This window comes from Portunus trituberculatus, chromosome 47, assembly GCF_017591435.1.
Source record: "Portunus trituberculatus isolate SZX2019 chromosome 47, ASM1759143v1, whole genome shotgun sequence".
Taxonomy (NCBI): domain Eukaryota; kingdom Metazoa; phylum Arthropoda; class Malacostraca; order Decapoda; family Portunidae; genus Portunus; species Portunus trituberculatus.
Window position 1 is genome coordinate 15,880,476 of NC_059301.1, and position 19,278 is coordinate 15,899,753.

Sequence of the window (19,278 nt, forward strand, 5' to 3'; positions counted from 1 at the left end):
TAACTTTGATGTTCTATATAGGACATCCTCCGCAGATTGTTGTGACTTCAGTACTACTTTAATCGGTCTGCTCACTCCCTCCTTATACGGACCCAGTCTAAGGATCTCTTCCACTTCTTGTAGGTCTTTTTTTTTTCATCATTTAGATTTTTGAAGAGATCTCTTACCGTTTTTAATTCTTCCTTAATTCTCTTAGGCTTATATTTTCTTTCATCCCAAATATTAACACTTCTTTTCTGCTATTTCTCTTATCAATGTTTCCTTATTCTTCATAACATTAACCAGTTTCCTTAGACCTTTCTTTTTTGTCTTCCTTCAACTGCTCTTTAATTATTTCTTGTAATCCAACCATCTCTGCTTCCCTCGACTCAGTCCATTGTTTTCTTCAGTTCCCATTACCTTTCATTCTGCTCATTGATCATTTCCTTAAAGTCATCTTTCTCTTTTACTACTCTCTCCATTTTCTCCTCCAACCGTCTCTTGTATTTTTCAACCTCCACTCTCAAGTGTGCATTCTCATCCACCAATCGTTTTTCATTTTCCTCCAGTCTCTTAACTCTTTCCTTCAAAGCCTTGCGGAATTCTCTATCCTGCTCCTCCTCACTCCTCTGAACTTTTAATTCCTTCACCAACTCCTCAAATCTCTTCTCCAACATTACCAGTCGACCTTGCATTGTTGCCCCTGTTGAAGATGGACTCATGCTTTGACTGGCCACTTTTGGTTTTGCTCCCTGGGCCTCATCGGCATATTTTGAATTTGGTAATTTATTTCTTACCGGTCTATCCATTTTTTTACTCTTCCTGGGAGCATGTGGGTGTGTGGTCACTGGGGGCCAGGCCTGGTAGCTACGTGTGTGTGGTGGGATGCGCCGGCGGCTGCTATGGCTGGCCCTTGTGCGGTTCCCGCTCCGTCGCTTGGAGTGCGGAGGTTCTCACACCTCCGACCACTCTCATGCACACGCCACCAGGCCATGCTCACTCTGCACACTCGCTCCGGCCGCCCTTCAATACCAATAACGACCCTCACCCAAGCACACTGCTCAGCGTGTGGAGCGCTAGTCAGATGCCACTCTAAGTAGGAGGCACGTCCGCTCTCCATGGTGGGTGGGTGGGTGGGTGTGTGTGTGTGTGTTTGCCACTCATGGGCAGATGAGAAGGGTTGACTTATTATTAAATAAATAAATAAATAAATAAATAAATAAATAAATAAATATATATATATATATATATATATATATATATATATATATATATATATATATATAACTGATTCACATAAGTCACTTATTAAACTAGATATTTCTGAATATGATGAGTAGGAAGTCCATCAGTCATATACACCATATATAATTTCTTTCAAGTAGTATGGATTTTTTAATTCCAGTGATTATCATTATTGAAATTGCAGCTCCATCATGTCCTGTTCTAGCATGTTACCTATGGAGCAATAATTATGATCAGTAATTGATGGAGAAAGATTTTTATAAAAAAGTGTTTCAAACAAATTAGTAGACTATTGTGGGTCAAGGTGGCAATGTGATTAGTTGGTTATTCCAGTATCCACATTGATCTGTCATACAATAGGTCTTCCATTTCTAAAGTATGTATTCAGACCAGTTTAGTAATAATGGTCCTCAAAGGATAGTGGCATTTATGGAGCCTGAACCTTCCTCAATGGATCTTCTCACACTTTAGTTTTCCCTTATTGATTTGTGAAACCCCATTTACATGCAAGGCATTACATTACAGAATAATGATTATGAAATGTTTTTCATGCTTTGTTCGTATATATTATGTATGACTGAATCGGTGATAACATATTTGTCTATACTGCTGAGCTGTGAAATATATTCACAAGAATATGAGGTTTATATATATATATATATATATATATATATATATATATATATATATATATATATATAATTTTTTTTTCTTTTTTTCCATTAATTACTGACAATAATCATTGCTTCATAATTAAACATGCTAGAAGAGGACATGATGAAGCTGCAGTCACAACAACAACAACAATAATAATAAATAATCACTAGTTCTAGAATCCATACTACTTGAAAGAATTAATATGATGGTGTATATGACTGATGGACTTCCTACTCCCCATATTAAGAATTATCTAGTTTAATAAGTAACATCATATGAATGTTTTATTTCTAGAGAATACAGGAAAGCAATCACACTACAAGAGAGGATAACAGCAGTATCATGTATCAAACAGTAGAATATAGACTTAACATTTGTATGACCTCATACAATTATACACTTTTATTGACACTAATGCTAACAAAAACTACAAGTAATTTATAAATAAACTGCGGACTGGAAGTAATTACGAAATTATGCATTTCATATACCTACATTGTAATAAGTTTAACAAATGTTTGAAACATTGAAAATACTATTTTCTTAAGTTTAAACACATGTAGTTCAAGAAATGTTAATCTTTTTTCAGTAATGCTTGTCATTACATGTAGGAATTATGCTAGCAAGAAACTAAGTGCAAGAAGGAATAATACTATCAATAAAGTAGTTGAACTGTTCATCTACATTCTGTCTGACGATTTTCAGAAAAGATATTATGTTTAACTTATGTCCAGGAACTGAAAATTCTTGTAAGACATTTTCAAGGGCCTTCTTGGTGTGTTCAAGACAAATCTTTATGGGAATGTAGCATTTCTTTTCACAATATTCTGCTTTGGTCCACTTGCTATGCTCACTTTCATCACATTGGCACTTTGTGCAATGGTAAGTGACATCAGATTTCTTGGACTTACTTTCTACTCTCTTTATTTCATGTTGATCATCACATTTTTTGCAAAACAAAACCTCTGGTTCCTTCCCCATAGGTCTCTTTTGCTTTCCATCAATTACTATCTGAGTATGTATTGGTCCAATGAACTCAATAACTCTTTTCCCTGCTTCAAGAAGACCTCGTGATGGACAAAGAGAGAGTAACATTACACAGTCTTTAGAAGGAAAAGAAATTTCTCGTGCCACTTCATCAACATATTTCACAAGAACACTTTCAACACTTAAGGAGCAATCACTTGTGGATAAGAGACGATACAGAACTATTGCTGATCGCCATATTTGTTCTGACTTTACTTGTATTGATGGCATTAGACTATGTGTGTCTTTGTATGCCAACATAAAACTCTTCAATTCACCCTTTAACTTTTCTTCAAGTGACTTTACCATACATGTTGAATAAATTTCCTTCTGCTTCAATTTAAGAGTCTTCATGGTTAGAGGTGGTAGTTTCTTAAGATGGTTGATACACTTTTTCAAATTCTTAATGCCCATCTTCCAATAGGCTCTATCAAAATCATCCAATTCCTTCTTACTGAAAGCAGTGTTGTTGAATTTCAGGAGAACTTTTGACTTAATGCCATATTTTGTAAACATATCATTATGAGGATTATTTTTCATCACATCAGCAACAAATGTAACAATTGTAATGAAATTTGTTGAAATTCCATGTCCATAGTGCTCAATAAGAAAATCAATCATGTGGTGTTCTGATGAAGTTAAGCCAACTGCACTGGAGGAGATCACATAGCCAATGGCATGAAGCTGTATGTTGGAGTCACTGTTGATGAAAAAAGTCTTCAGTGTTTGCAGAGGATTATTTTTGTCAGTTTCTCTGCCATCTCTCAGTCCAGGTGTGTCAATGATAGTAATTGGTGCAGCATCCTCAGCAAAGCAAAATGTGTATGCAGTTACTGAAGAAGTGTGGCAGACTCCATTTAATTTATCCATCATTACATAGTATAGTTTATCATCAGCATCTTCAACTCCTTTCAAAAAATTTGCTGCAAAATTTACTAAAGCTGTCTTACCACTTCCTTGATTCCCAATTAAAATTATTACCTTTTCTTCCTTTAAAGAACTTTTAACACCAAAGTATTTTCTTCTTAATCCAGAACAATCTTCATCACAAGCTATTTCACTTAAACAGCAAAATTTAATATGCCTGCTTTGGTGTTCTTCAATACTATGCTCTGTGGAAGAGCTTTTTTCATTGACACTGACTGAACATGTGCTTGATACTTGTGCACTCTCAACTTGCAAAACTGAGGCAGATCTATCTTGGTAATGTAAGTCACATCCTGTACTCAATGGTTTCTCTCTTCTGTCATGTGATGTATGCTCATCTCTTAAGGGTGAATTAATACTGGATTGAACTGAACCATCCACCATCTCTCTTTTTTTCAGACCATAGCCATTTCCACAATTTCCAGATTCATTCACATTAAGGTGACTTACACAAACCTGATTTTGATGAGTTTTAGAATTTCTCTGGTAATTTTCTTTTGAATCAGAGTGAATTTCGTCATTATTGTATAAGCCAGAGTCCACAGCCTTGTCTTGAACTTCAGCATTTGGCATTCTATTATTCCTAGAATGATTTATGTCTTTATATTCAGTGCTGTTAGAGTTGCTATGATTGTATGACTGCTTTTGGTACATAAGGTACTTGCTGTCTTTAGCAGCACACTCAATAGGATTAATTTCTTCTGCTTGCTCATTTATTTCCCTTGTCACTGGAACATCCATTGCATTAGATGGCTTCATAACAATATCACTAGTTATTTGAAAATTGGTATGGATATGAGAGCAGAACTGTTCCAGAGATACTTTAAATGATGTTATTTTAGGAGACTTCTCACAATTAAAATAAAGATAAGCAAATTCAAAGTTATTGTCCAAGTTCTCAGGAGTGCAAGGCTTGGCATTTTTAAGAACATCTTTAATTATACGACGAAATGCAGAAATCTGTGCATTAATAGGCTTTGAAAAAACCAATACCATCTTACTTTCATGATTGATTTTCACTGAAGCTGTTATGGGCTGACCACAATATTCAGTGCTTTTTTTTTTTTCATAGGCTTTCAGAACTTCTACCAAAATAGCATAATTGCAGTTTATACCTTTAAGATCCTGTAACCAGGGAAATTCTTTGTTGTCATTTCCACATCTTGTTTCTAAAGTTTTTGCAGTTATACACTTAACATCCCATTCAGTGATTTCTTCAGTCTCAAAATTATCCTTTCTATTTAGTTCAGACTTTTCTGAAGCCATAGTGTGTAGTGATTGAGGAGTTGGCACTTCATTATTGCTTGTAACTTCATAAGCACGAACCCTGCAAAGAAAAGCATGCTTTACTGTGTTTCATTGCATTATGTATGTGTGCATATACACTTAAAATTTTAGACCATATATATATATATATATATATATATATATATATATATATATATATATATATATATATATATATATATATATATATATATATATATGGATTCTATTTCCTGGGGTACATCCACTTCTGAAATCTGCATAGTAGACATGTGTCCGTACAAACATACACAGTTTATATTTACATTAAATGATATTGCACTTACATCAGTTTTTTCTCAGACCATAGTATGTAGATAAAATGTTTGTCTGTCAACTTTTTAAAGTAGCAGAAATGCTATGCAAAAAAACAAATTATCATTACAAGTTAAAATAAGTTAAATTCATAAATCCCAAAGCTAAGTAGTTTAGTCAAACTTTTTACACCAAGGCATACAGTGAATGAATAAGTGGGCCACAAAGTGAAAGACCAAATTCTCCTAATGTAAAACAATCATCCATCTGCTTATTAGTACTTCCTTTCATATTATTAACTCATAACCACTCAAGTTCTGTATGTATGTATGTATGTATGTATGTATATATATATATATATATATATATATATATATATATATATATATATATATATATATATATATATATATATATATATATATATATATATATATATATATATATATATATATATATATATATATATATATATATATATATATATATATATATATATATATATATATATATATATAGATATATATCATGCCTTTTGAATCAGGTTACTAAAAATGTGTTACTGAAATGTTAACTGTTTAATCAAACAATATTTAAACTACAACACATTTCAAAATTTCAATAATTTTCTAACCCTAGCATGAAATCTAAAAAAAAAAAAAAAACTAATTTCCAATATAACCATGCAATCAACTAATAACTACAACTATGGAGCACTGTCTCCTTGGCCAAGCCATGAATGCTAAATTAACGAGCTGAAGTGAAGTTCCAACACATTATCCAATATAAAATATGAAATGCTCCAATGAAGACTCGTATTGTTCCACTTCATAGGTACTATACAAAATGCCTATCGGTACTCAAAAATATACTGCATATTATATAATAAAGCATTGTATATTAGAACATCACACAAGGTACTACCAAGAGTTAAAAAAAAAAAAATAAATAAATCAGTACAGTTCAGTTCACAAAACAAAATGTTATACCAATTGCAAGCTACCAATTAAGATATTCAGTACAGGTTAATAAATGAAATGATTGAAATGCCACATTTATAAGTTCTAAAAAATGTTGTTGACCATTATGTTAATTACATGCAGTGATCTTTGTACGAGTGCTGGATCTCAGCAACTTTATCACATATATAATTTCTTGTGATATCATCCAAGAGACAAACACATTTTCTAAGAAATTTCATTACTTAGCTACTTCATAAAAGTTTCAGGTTAGAGAGAGAGAGAGAGAGAGAGAGAGAGAGAGAGAGAGAGAGAGAGAGAGAGAGAGAGAGAGAGAGAGAGAGAGAGAGAGAGAGAGAGAGAGAGAGAGAGAGAGAGAGAATAACCATTAGCTTGTCTGTTAGTTTGACTACTGAATTCTGAGTAGATCATTGCAAAACTGTTGTACTTCTTGTTTTGCGAAATGTTTCAACCATTTGATGTATTCATTTTCTTGAATCCCATACCCTGGTAAGCATAGATCTCCTAAAACTTTCTCAATATTATTTCTAGTATGCTGAAGCAATTTCCCAGGTGTAAATCCACATGATTCAGGATATTCATATTCTTCATCTTCATTTCCATGTACATCTCCTGGACACTTACAATGTTTACACTTGTATCCAATGTTCTTATTTGTCAACACTGTGTTCTTCCATGTTCTTGTCTCTATTCTGTTCAAAACATGGTTCTCCTTACAGACAAGGCAAAAAAGCATATCTGGGGGATCAGTTTTTCTTTCCCATGCTGAACCACATATTTGCTTTACTGAGTTATAAATGGGTGCAACACTGGTTACAATTGCCAGACCTGCCTTTAGTAATGGTCTTGATGGAGACAGAGAAAGTAATTCCATACACTCTTTTGTGGACCAGTACGAGTTCTGTGATGCACATATTTCAACATAGTTCAGTAAGATATCATTGACAGATGAGCACTGTGATGTTTGGATAAGCCTTAGTTCTTTTACTGTTTCAGCCAAGACCCAAACTCTTTCAGCATTTTTTAGTACTTCCTTATTAACAACCTTATTTTTTCTACGGCAATTAATAAAATCCATTATTTCAGTCATAAGGTCTCTCTCTGCCACTTCCATAATTTGTGTCACATAAATTTCATCTGTCAAAGACTTAAAACAGAGTGAAGGAAGATTTCCAAGTAATTTTATACACTTCTTCCAGCTTTTGCATCCAATCCGCCAATAAATTTTGTCCAGCTCATCAATTTCTTCTTCTTTGTTGTTACTGAGAGCAGAGTTGTTGAACTTGAGAAAAACACTGCAGCTCACACCATACCTGTTAATTGCTTCAACAACTGGTGGAGCCTCCTGATTGTCAGAAAAAGTTATAAAGGAGAAAACATGTTTTCCAATTTCCTTACCAAACAGTGAGGAAATGTAATCCATGACTAAGCGTTCTGATGAGGTTAGTCGCACTATATGGGCTTGTGCTACAAAACCTATGGCATGTATCAGTAAGTTTTGTGAGTCAACATTCGCCAAGAAGGTTTTGAGAGACTGGACATGGTCATAGACTTCAGCTCCAGAGGAATCATTGAGCCCTGGTGTGTCAATAATGGTAAATGGAAAGTCCTTACTTTCACAAAAAGTATAGGCAGTTATCTGAGTGGTGTGTCCTTGAATGTCATTGGAATTCCTTGCTACTTGAATTAGTTTGCCAGTAGCTTTTCTGTTACCAATGAAATAATTTGCTATAAAATTTACTAGAGTGGTTTTACCACTACCAGATGCACCTAAGAGAATTATAGTTTTCCCTTCAGCTTCAGGAATAACTCCATAAAATTTCCTTGCAATTCCACATACTTCCGTTTCTTTCACGGGGGCAAAAAGCATGGAAGATTCAGCATTGTTACTGTTGAATTCAGGTGGATTTGGTGTATTACTTAGAGATTTTCCAGGCATAACTTGGCCAGCCTTGTGTTCAAATTTCAATTGGTTTCTCTCCACACTTCCTCGTTTTTCTGAAATATTCATGTTACCAACACATGTCGAATCAGGCAAATTTGTTTTATGCTGAAATTGTACTTCTTGAGCTCTTCTTTGCACAGTAGAATCATGTGACTCTGGTTCATCTCTTTTAAAGTTCTTTAATGTATCCAACTGAACACATTCTGGTGTTAAATTCTGGCTGGACTGAGAAATAGTATTTTTTCTTGATAATTGACAGGATGCATCATCGAGAGGGGCCTCAAAAGTATTGTGTGCTTCATTATCCTTATTAGGACATGATTTTCCTTCTTTACCTTGGTGGTGAGGAATTACCTGCTGCCCTCCTTTCATATCAACTTGCTTTTCAGAAAAAGCACTTTTTCTATCAACTTCATGATTTATTGAATTCTGTTCTACATGATGGTACACAGACAAATTCTTATCTGTTCTTGGCAAGTAAGTGTTTCTGTCAGCCAAGTTCTCATTCTGCTCTGAATTTTTCGTGGTCACATTACAGTGGTGGCTTAAAGTTGTTGTTTCTCTCAGTCTTGTATTACTTCGGGTGTTGTGTGCAACTGGTAATTCGTCTCTTTGGCTTGGTTTCCTCACATGTGCTGCATTATCAGGTGCTCCACCAGTATGGTAAGGTTGGTTAAGCTGTGATTGAACAGCATGTATCCTATCAGTTGTGGTTTCTCTCAGTCTTTTATTACTTTGAGTGTTGTGTGCGACTGGTAATTCATCTCTTTGGCTTGGTTTCCTCACATGTGCTGCATTAGCAGGTGCTCCACCAGTATGGCACAGCCTGTTAAGTTCTGAACGCTCATGTATATTTGGTTTGACATGTGATGCATTATCAGGTGCTCCACCAGTACGGTAAGGCTGATTAATCTGTGATTGAACAGCACGGATCCTATCAGCAACACAGACTGTAGTGTCATTCTTTACCACAGATGCATAAGACATAAGAGGGTGCAGAGGTTTCTTTACTTTGCACTTTACTGGGAACTTGCCTGTATTTGAGTGTACTAGATAATTACAGAATTCTTCTAACATATACTTCACTGATGATGCTGTGGTTCTTTTTCCATTTACATATATATATCCAACTGAAAATGCCCCATCAACTCTTGTTGGTATATATGCTACGGTGGTATCTGGCTGATTTTTACTTGAATCTGTACGTTCACCTCTATTTTGGATGTCTTCACTTATTTTCATTTCTTTTAGAGATTCAATATAATTTTTCAAGTCTGCCATGTCTTTGTCCTCAATCTCATGATCAAAGCAAATCAGCATATAAATATATGACTCATAATAAACAGAGGACACGACATACAGCTTAGTATGAGGTTCCACATTGCCCTTACATTCACAATTTTTTATCCCCTGCAGAAGAATATAGTCTAAAAATTTTGTGTTTGTAAAATCTTTGCCCCAAGGTGTGTCCTTCAGTAGTTCTGATTTATTCACATTGTTCGATATTTCTTCCTTTGATTTAATCCTAGTCTCGTATTGGGGTTTACATTTTTCTGTGTTGATGGCATGCCTTGTGTCTCCAGGAGAGTATTCCTTTGTAGAAGGATCATAAAGATATCCAAGAGAGATATCCTTGGAGTATGCACTTACTACTGACTCCTCTGGTTCTCTAAAAAGTATCAAATATATAAATATGTAACAAGTAAATAAGTAAATTAATAAAAATAAAAATAATAAATAAAATTAATAATAATATTATTAATAATAATAATAATAATAAAAAAAAAAAAATATTAATTCTAATAATAATAATAATAATTAATAACTACAAAACAAATAAATATGCAGTTGGCACTTGACAGAGCTGATCAGAACAATCTAGAACCTTTATCATTATCATCCTTATCTGCAATAACCCCTGGAAGTCAACATTTAGAGATTCTTTAAAGCCTTCACTACTCCAAGCAATTGTCCACTATATATTAAAATTAGAGTAATCTTGATGAGAGAGAGAGAGAGAGAGAGAGAGAGAGAGAGAGAGAGAGAGAGAGAGAGAGAGAGAGAGAGAGAGAGAGAGAGAGAGAGAGAGAGAGAGAGAGAGAGAGAGAGAGAGAGAGAGACTGACTTACAAGTCCATGGTGAGTGAGGTTGTTTCTTGTCAGAGACGATTCCAAGATCCAGCAGAGAGGTGAAGCATTCTTACTTCATGATACTCAAGGAAGTCATCTATATGATAGCCATTACTTCTGGAATACAAAAAAAATTTTTTTTTATTTAAGTGCTTGTTGAGATTAATGAGGATATGAAACTTGCTGTGAGAGAGAGAGAGAGAGAGAGAGAGAGAGAGAGAGAGAGAGAGAGAGAGAGAGAGAGAGAGAGAGAGAGAGAGAGAGAGAGAGAGAGAGAGAGAGAGAGAGAGAGAGAGAATTCTTTATTTTGTTAAATAAAATATGTATAGTAAAAATAACTAAAGCAAGATCATGCAATTTTAGAGATGCAATTATGTTAAAATACAGCCTAGTTAAAAAGAAAAAATGTCTTACTTCATAGACGCAGTTCATCAAAAGTTGAATCAATAACACGAGTAACAACAAAATACCACCAAGCTTGAGGACATCAGGCACATTTGTGTTCAATATACATTTACACTTTTCAACTTAACCTTAAAAGCTTTCCCTTATCCTCTTTTATTTTGGTATGGATGAAACAAGTATTGTATAGCATATCAAGTTTCTGACAAGCTGTAGTTCTTCAAAGGAAAATCAGAGTAATACCTCTTCAGGTCACCAGTTACTAGAGGTAAAACACTACAGGCATCTCTGCCTTCGGGAATCCTAAAGAGGAATGTGAGCAATTGGACAAGGTACATACTATTGGGTTGTGATCAGTCCAATGGAGACAGTGACCACATGGAGAGAAGTATTTAGGGAAATTTTGCCTTCATGAGCTGCTGCTGCTGCAACTACACTATTAATGACAAAAATAGTAATGCCACCTTAGCAAACAACATACAATAATATTAAGTATGTAAAGTAATATTATCACTTCAAGTTAAACCACTTAGAGCCAGGGAAGAAGAAAACAGTGCAGTTAATTTTCAATCTATTCATACTTAACACAATTACAAAGATCACCATTACCTTACAAGATAGCAAAACAATAACTAATGATACTACTTTGAAAGATCATAAGGATGTAATTGATAACAATTTTCATCTTTGTGTTAACCTGACCATGAATCTGCTAGTTTCATCTTTAACTTAAAAGGTACCAGATGCTACCAAAGATCATATCCATGAAGTGAGGAAGTGTTTATACATGTATATGTACATCCTGCAATAATATTTATTCAAAGTATATGATACATAGCTATAATGCACCAGGTTCCTGTAGGTATTCAAACCTCATGGCTTTCACATAATTCAGAATCACAATACTTTAGTAACTTAAAAATTATTTTCCGAGCAATTTGTAAACTGACAGTATTAATACATATAAAACTGGATACTTCACATTACAAATGCATAAAATGCATCTTTTTTTCCAAGTCACAAATTAAGAAAACCCTCCTATTTCTGAATTCTAACAAATTGTTTACTTTATGTATATAATACAAAATCTAGCAATTACTGTTTGCAGTAAACAGAAATTAAACCGAAGGAATACATCATATTTTAGCTCTTATTGACAAACCTTCACAATGCAACAAGAGGAACAAAGTTAATGTATTTTGTGGTAAATCAATACAACAGACTGCAAAATTCCTAATTTCCGAGAGAGAGAGAGAGAGAGAGAGAGAGAGAGAGAGAGAGAGAGAGAGAGAGAGAGAGAGAGAGAGAGAGAGAGAGAGAGAGAGAAATTAACCATGATACATTAGATATATTTCATCATTATGAAAATATTATCTCAATTAAATTCTATAGTTCTGTTAATGTTTGGTCATGCATAATTATCAATCTACCATAAATAATGCCTCTTGTATACAAAGAGAAAAAAAAAAAAAAAAAAAATAAATAAATAAAAAAAAAAATAAAAATAAATTAAATTAAAAAAATAAATAAATAAAATATACACATACATGCTGTGTGTGTGTGTGTGTGTGTGTGTGTGTGTGTGTGTGTGTGTGTGTGTGTGTGTGTGTGTGTGTGTGTGTGTGTGTGTGTGTGTGTGTGTGTGTGTGTGTGTGTGTGTGTGTGTGTGTATGTATGTATGTGTGTGTGTGTGTGTGTGTGTATATATGTATATATATATATATATATATATATATATATATATATATATATATATATATATATATATATATATATATATATATATATATATATATATATATATATATATATATATATATATATATATATATATATATATATATATATATATATATATATATATATATATATATATATATATATATATATATATATATATATATATATATATATATATATATATATATATATATATATATATATATATATATATATATATATATATATATATATATATATATATATATATATATATATATATATATATATATATATATATATATATATATATATATATATATATATATATATATATATATATATATATATATATATATATATATATATATATATATATATATATATATATATATATATATATATATATATATATATATATATATATATATATATATATATATATATATATATATATATATATATATATATATATATATATATATATATATATATATATATATATATATATATATATATATATATATATATATATATACACACACTTTGCAACAAATTTCTTTGCAATAAATGCAGCAAAATAGTAGAAGTACCTACAAATGCAAATTTCCTTTTCTTTTCCTTGACAGCACTAAAAATGCACTAGTTCTCCACTCAATGTATAACAAACATTCACAAAATCCCTACTGAGGTCATTAAGATTTCCTCAAAATTTCTTTGGTGTTCTACTAGAAGCAATACCAATTGTTGCCTTAAAAAAAAAATCTCCATCCTTCAGTGCTGGTTCATTTGCAAACCATCTTTAATCAATCATTAGATCTTGGAAGTATTTCAACAAGCCTTCCCCTGAGTGATTTCCATAGTTTCCCCTCACTCCCTGAATCACGTTAACTTCATCTTTTATCTTTTGTAGCATCTGAATTCTTTTCTCAAAGTTATGGCGCTTCTGCATCTTCTCAGATTCAATCATGAGCTCAATGTACTCCTTTGTTGATAAAGGATTGGGTTTCAGTGCTATTTCATCCAGACGCTCTACATGGGCCTGTGCTTCCCTGATCATATTCCAAACCTTCTTAGCATGGTCATTGATGTCTCCCTCAATAGCCTTGATAATACTTTCTTTATCAAGTTTGCCCTTTTGGGCATTTTCATATCTGTCAAGAAGTTCTTGCACTGTACGCTCTTCTTTCTTCCACTTTGTCTCAAACCTAAAGCCCATGTTTTTGTGAGAGTCCCAATAGCAATTTGCTGGGCAAATCCTACAAGAGCCTTCTGACATTGCCCAGCACCCAGCCTTATCTGCATCATTAGGAATGTAGCATGGATAGTGACATGTCATATTGCACTTGATGCAGTTGGTCACATGTTCTTTAGTACTTAAATCTATTTTGATTATTTCTGGAACATCTACTATCTCCTTGTAGTTTGCAGATCCTGTCATGTCATCATCTAAGCGGGCTAACATATCCCTTTCTTGATTCAAGTTAGAGAGTTTGCTCAAACCCAAGTGGATCTGATTCTGAAGTCCAATTACCACTAACTGAAGGCAATTTCTTTCCTCAAGAACCTGCTTTGTCAGAGTCAGACTAGCAGGGTATGTCTTTCCAAGCTTCATGAAAAAATTGGTCATACTTCGATATCCCATCTCCCAGAAAAGTTTGCAAATATATGACGATTCCTCATCATCAGAATCGGAATCATCACTTTCATCATTATTTCCTTTATTGCTGGCAAACAAGGCACTGTTGTTGAATTTGTAAAATCCAGTATAATGGACATTAGCCTCCTCTAAGGCAGCAAGAACTGGTGGAGTTTTAGCATCAGCAAATGTAGCCATAACATAAATGTTATCTTTTATATCTTTGCCAAACATTGATGACAGGCCATCATAAACATAGCACTGAGTTTGGGTCAATCTGGCAGCTGAAGCTGGTGTTACAAAACCAACACCGTCCACTTGGTCAATGCCATAGTCTTGTTTGAGGAAAGTTTCTAATTGTTTCATCATCTCCCGATCACGTTGAATGCCTCTGGTATCTCCAAATCCTGGAGTGTCAATCAGCACATAGTTATAGTCAAATGGCATTCCAGGCAACTGATAGAATACATATGCCGTTATTAAGTCAGTCTGACTCTCAGCCTGTGAACGCTTAGGTGCATTTTTATCATCAATGAGCACTAATCTGAAGTCATCAGTAAACTCAACTCTAAAAATGTAATTCACCATGGCATTAATGAGGGTTGTTTTACCAGTGCCAGTTGCACCCACCAACAGAATAACCTTTGTTGGTTTGTTGGTCTTCTGTCCAAGCGACATCATCTGTACTTTATCATTATCATTTTTGTGTTCTAAATGCATCTCTAGCTTCCGTATCATCATACCCTCATGAGTGCCATGGCTCTTGCTGAAATCTTCTTTTGCACGCAACTTCAAGGCCCTTTCTTCCTCAGGTGTAGCACGAGCACCAGAAGCTGTGGGTGGCATCCTGAGACACCAAGGAGTCTTGCCTGAAAATGGAACACGTACTTGCTATCCAATGATGTACATATAAAACTGGGATGACTAAGAAATAACCAATAAAAAATACCAATGAAGAAATCCTTTTGAAGAACTATATGAGAGAGAGAGAGAGAGAGAGAGAGAGAGAGAGAGAGAGAGAGAGAGAGAGAGAGAGAGAGAGAGAGAGAGAGAGAGAGAGAGAGAGAGAGAGAGAGAGAGAGAGAGAGAGCATATGAAAATTACAACAATGTAAAAATGTAAAATGAATATGGTTGCAGCAAAAGTTATCAAGCTAGAGGGACAGCTCAGCAGCAGAGGAAAATATGTACAACACACTGGGAATGGAGTGTACACAATCAGTTTTGAAGAGAGAGAAAAAAAAAAAAAAAAGTGGGGGAGGGGGCAGGTCAGTTTGCCTAGTTGTAATACAGGGCATCTCGTGAGTTAAGGTACGCATAGGTACTTCAGAATTATGGTTCAAGTAATTTCAAAATTTAAAATATATATATATATATATATATATATATATATATATATATATATATATATATATATATATATATATATATAAAAGCTCTCACTTTATTTTGAGAGAAGTTAATGCGTAAGTTGTGCGTTGGTGCTTTTTGTCTGTGTGGTTCACTGCCTCTTCCCTTCCCTACTTAGATTGCTATATACTCAAGTGGCACCACACAACAATAATTGGTGATTAATTTTTAGTGTACAATGTACAGTCAAGATTCTTATGTGAAAGTTAGCAAAGATTTTATTTTACTTATTTATTTATTTTTTGTCAGTCAAGAAATTGTAGTTAAAAGGAAAACAGATTGTTAAAGGCTACTTTTCAAAACAAATAGCAATTCACTACTAGTGACATTCCCTCCCAGGCTCCCATAGTTGCCATCTTGACCTTAGTGACAGGCCTCATCACACTACCTATTAAATCTTTATAAATGGAATATGCCTTTCACATTCAGTAACACTGATTAACTGGACATTATATTGATGTACAGATTCTGTGATGGGAACACCCAGGCTGTAGCAGCAAAATACAGATGTAGATAACTCAAAACAGTAGTACGGGTCAGCATCTCCCAAAGAGGATGTTTCCCTGTAATTCTGTGACAGCTCAATATTGTCCACATGACAATACAAAACCCTACCATCAACACAAGGTACAACCACTGTATTCCTGTTACCAGTAAATTAATTTGCTGCACTTCCTTTAAATTGCTGAAATTTCTTATTAACTTTTTTGTTGTTAAAAAATTGTCTGGGATGCAAGAGTTGAAATGAGAATGTTGTTAACCTGGAATCTTCTTTATGCAACTGACTTTACTTAGCCAGATCTTTAAATACTTTGCACAATATATTTTTGCCTCATGAAAATATAATTAAATGAAACTATGTAACTGGATTTTCCAAATTATGTAAAACTCATCCTAATGGACAGTCTTCTGAGATGGAGTACTATCCTACATCATACCATGCCTGCTTTGATTGTCAATTAGACACAAGTTATTCTTTTAGTAGATTTTCATTCTCAGAATTAAGGGGATAAACAAGAGGGAGGCACCAGCAACACCTAAGCTCGCCATTCATCCTCTCCCATGAGTCAAGACCTCAATAGTGCTATAAAAGTTATCATCGTTTTGCCTAGAGTGGCTTAAGATATTAACAGGTTCCCTGCGATTGCCAGCGAGGCAAACTCTCATGCACTGCGATACAAATAAATTGTCGTCACATCAGTGCTGGTCAAGCCACCCAAACAAACTGGCAACCTCAAAGTGCTTACCCACCAGTGGGTCACATCCCATGAAAAATCTATTACTTCTCTGTGATACAACCAACCAGTGGGCATACTTTGTTTGTCAATATTCAGTGCATCTATACTTTCCTTTATTTGTTTATATATTTTTGTCCGTTTTGCACATTTAGAAAATGTATGCCACACAGTTTTGTGGTCAACTTAGTTCAACAGAAGAGATAAAATAAGATAATAAAGATATTAGGAAAATTATGAAAAGATCAATAGAGAAAATTATTGAAGGTTATCAAGGAAAGTCCAATTGTGATATCTTAGTTTAGATTATTTGTTGTAGAAAAGCTTTGTGATCTTCTGAAGGAAAAATGAAAATAATATAGTTTTCTTACATGTATATGAGAGAGAGAGAGAGAGAGAGAGAGAGAGAGAGAGAGAGAGAGAGAGAGAGAGAGAGAGAGAGAGAGAGAGAGAGAGAGAGAGAGAATTTCTATAGCAGATATTTTTATATATATAAGTCTGGTTTCTTTCCATACATATGTATATTTATATATGCAATTCAAAAGGGTCATCAATGGCACCTTTTTCTACAATTGGTCCAAATTAAATAAAAAAAAAAAAAAAAATCAATGAAAATATCACTGAAGCCTGTCAAGGAAAGTCCAATTGTGATATCTGTTTTCATTAATTGTTATAGAAAAGTTTTATGTTCTAGAGAGAGAGAGAGAGAGAGAGAGAGAGAGAGAGAGAGAGAGAGAGAGAGAGAGAGAGAGAGAGAGAGAGAGAGAGAGAGAGAGAGAGAAAATTTTTTTTACATATATTAGAAATAAAATATGGAAACGGACTATTTTTTATAAAATTTTCATAACACTAAAAACAAAATAATCTTCATATTATTTATCATGCCCTTCTACACATACTGTTTATTGCAATTTCACTATATAAGCCAAATTCTATTAATAAGATCAAAATGTGATATGAAAACTGTTGTACAACCCACCAGTGGGTCGCATCTAAACAGTGGATAGTAACTGATGACACATCAGTGGGTCATATCACAAAGAATGTATTAATGCAGACAATGAGCATCCAACCCCTTGGACAGTCAAAATCATCATCTTCACGAATTATTATTCATCACAAACAGATTAATGTAATGTGAATGTCAACTAAAGCTCAGAAATCATAATTATCAATCTTTGGGTAGGACTAAGACTACTCACACACCAGGACAAGGCCACAACCCATTTTCATGCTGTACCAACTTGCTGCCAGGTGAACAGGGACTACATATTAGGGTACGGACACACACACGCAATATGCGGGGAGGAAAGTGGGTAGCAAGACGCCTAGCAAGTCAGAGGCAATAACAAACACATTTTCTACTACAAGTGGTTGAAGTGGATGTGTTTAGTAGATAAGCTTGGAGGGAACCTGCTACTTGCATAATTTTATAATGTTTGTTCTTGCCTCTTACCCACTGCGCATCCTCTACCTTCTCAGCAAATCATGTGTAGTTTGTCCAAATTTCTAGAGGTTCATCTATTTGTCTTACTAAGTCTGGGACTTAAAACCAGGCCTTCTCATTTGTGAGCCAAACATGCTGACAATACCATACTACACAACTCTACTACAAATGTTAATGTGTCAATACCACACTACACACCTCCACTACAAATGTAAATGTGTAATAAATTTTCTGCTGATAAATTAATAAAAACATCAATATGGGTCACTCACCTGTTCAAGTCAATCTGATCCTTTGGATACCACCAGCTTGTCACCAGCCTGTAAAATTAGTGCTCTTAATATTTTCTTGTCTGATCACCACAATGAAAAATGTTGATAAATAAAACTTTTTATCATGTACTTAACAATCAAATTTCATTACTACATTCAAAAGCTGTCCTATAATACTGCACATTAGCATAGCTACTCCATATGAAGCAATCATAAAATTTTGAAAATTAACTGATAACATCCAGTTAATAATGTATCTAATGGAGGAAGACCCAATCATGTAACACACATTAGCCTCCTGGAACCTCACTTTACTTGGCCTCATTCTCTTTTCTCCTCTAAGCATGCCTCTTGTGCTTCCCAGATGTGTTCTATACCAGCACTGTGTTTCCATTTACAAGACTGCTCTCAGCACTCTCTTAAAGAATACATCAATTACCATATTCTTTAAGAGAGTGCCCTGCTCTCTACTTTGAGTCATTGCTGACATTATGCACACTAGCTACTAGTTTATGTCTGTTACCAAAACGCTTGGGGAAATAAAGGAAACCAGATGCTTTGAGACTACAGTATGAAATTACAAGAGCTAGGTGAATGCACTTGCCTTGCTGTACCTTTCTACACACCTGAAATAAACAATGATTCAGATGTGCAAAATTTGTGAGCATTTCAGAGAAATCTAACACACCTCCCATGGCTCTTGTACA

The 19,278-nt window shown here is 34.0% G+C and overlaps 1 protein-coding gene across 8 annotated transcripts in view; it reads right to left on the reverse strand.

The window, feature by feature from the left end:
• Positions 1-1,255: 1,255 nt before the first annotated feature.
• LOC123498237 overlaps positions 1,256-19,278 on the reverse strand; it is a 22,101-nt gene continuing 4,078 nt past the window's right edge. For 5 of the 8 annotated variants that reach the window (XM_045245404.1, XM_045245408.1, XM_045245406.1 and 2 more), the window contains 2 exons: positions 18,572-18,619; positions 13,186-15,077 (listed from right to left, as the gene is read on the reverse strand). In XM_045245404.1, coding sequence (XP_045101339.1) covers positions 13,372-15,054 — 1,683 coding nt within the window. In that variant the 5' untranslated portion in view covers positions 15,055-15,077; positions 18,572-18,619 and the 3' untranslated portion in view covers positions 13,186-13,371. Of the gene's footprint in view, positions 5,162-10,448; positions 10,566-13,185; positions 15,078-18,571; positions 18,620-19,278 lie in introns of those variants that run through there. The other 3 variants (XM_045245401.1, XM_045245400.1, XM_045245402.1) reach the window with 3 other exon arrangements.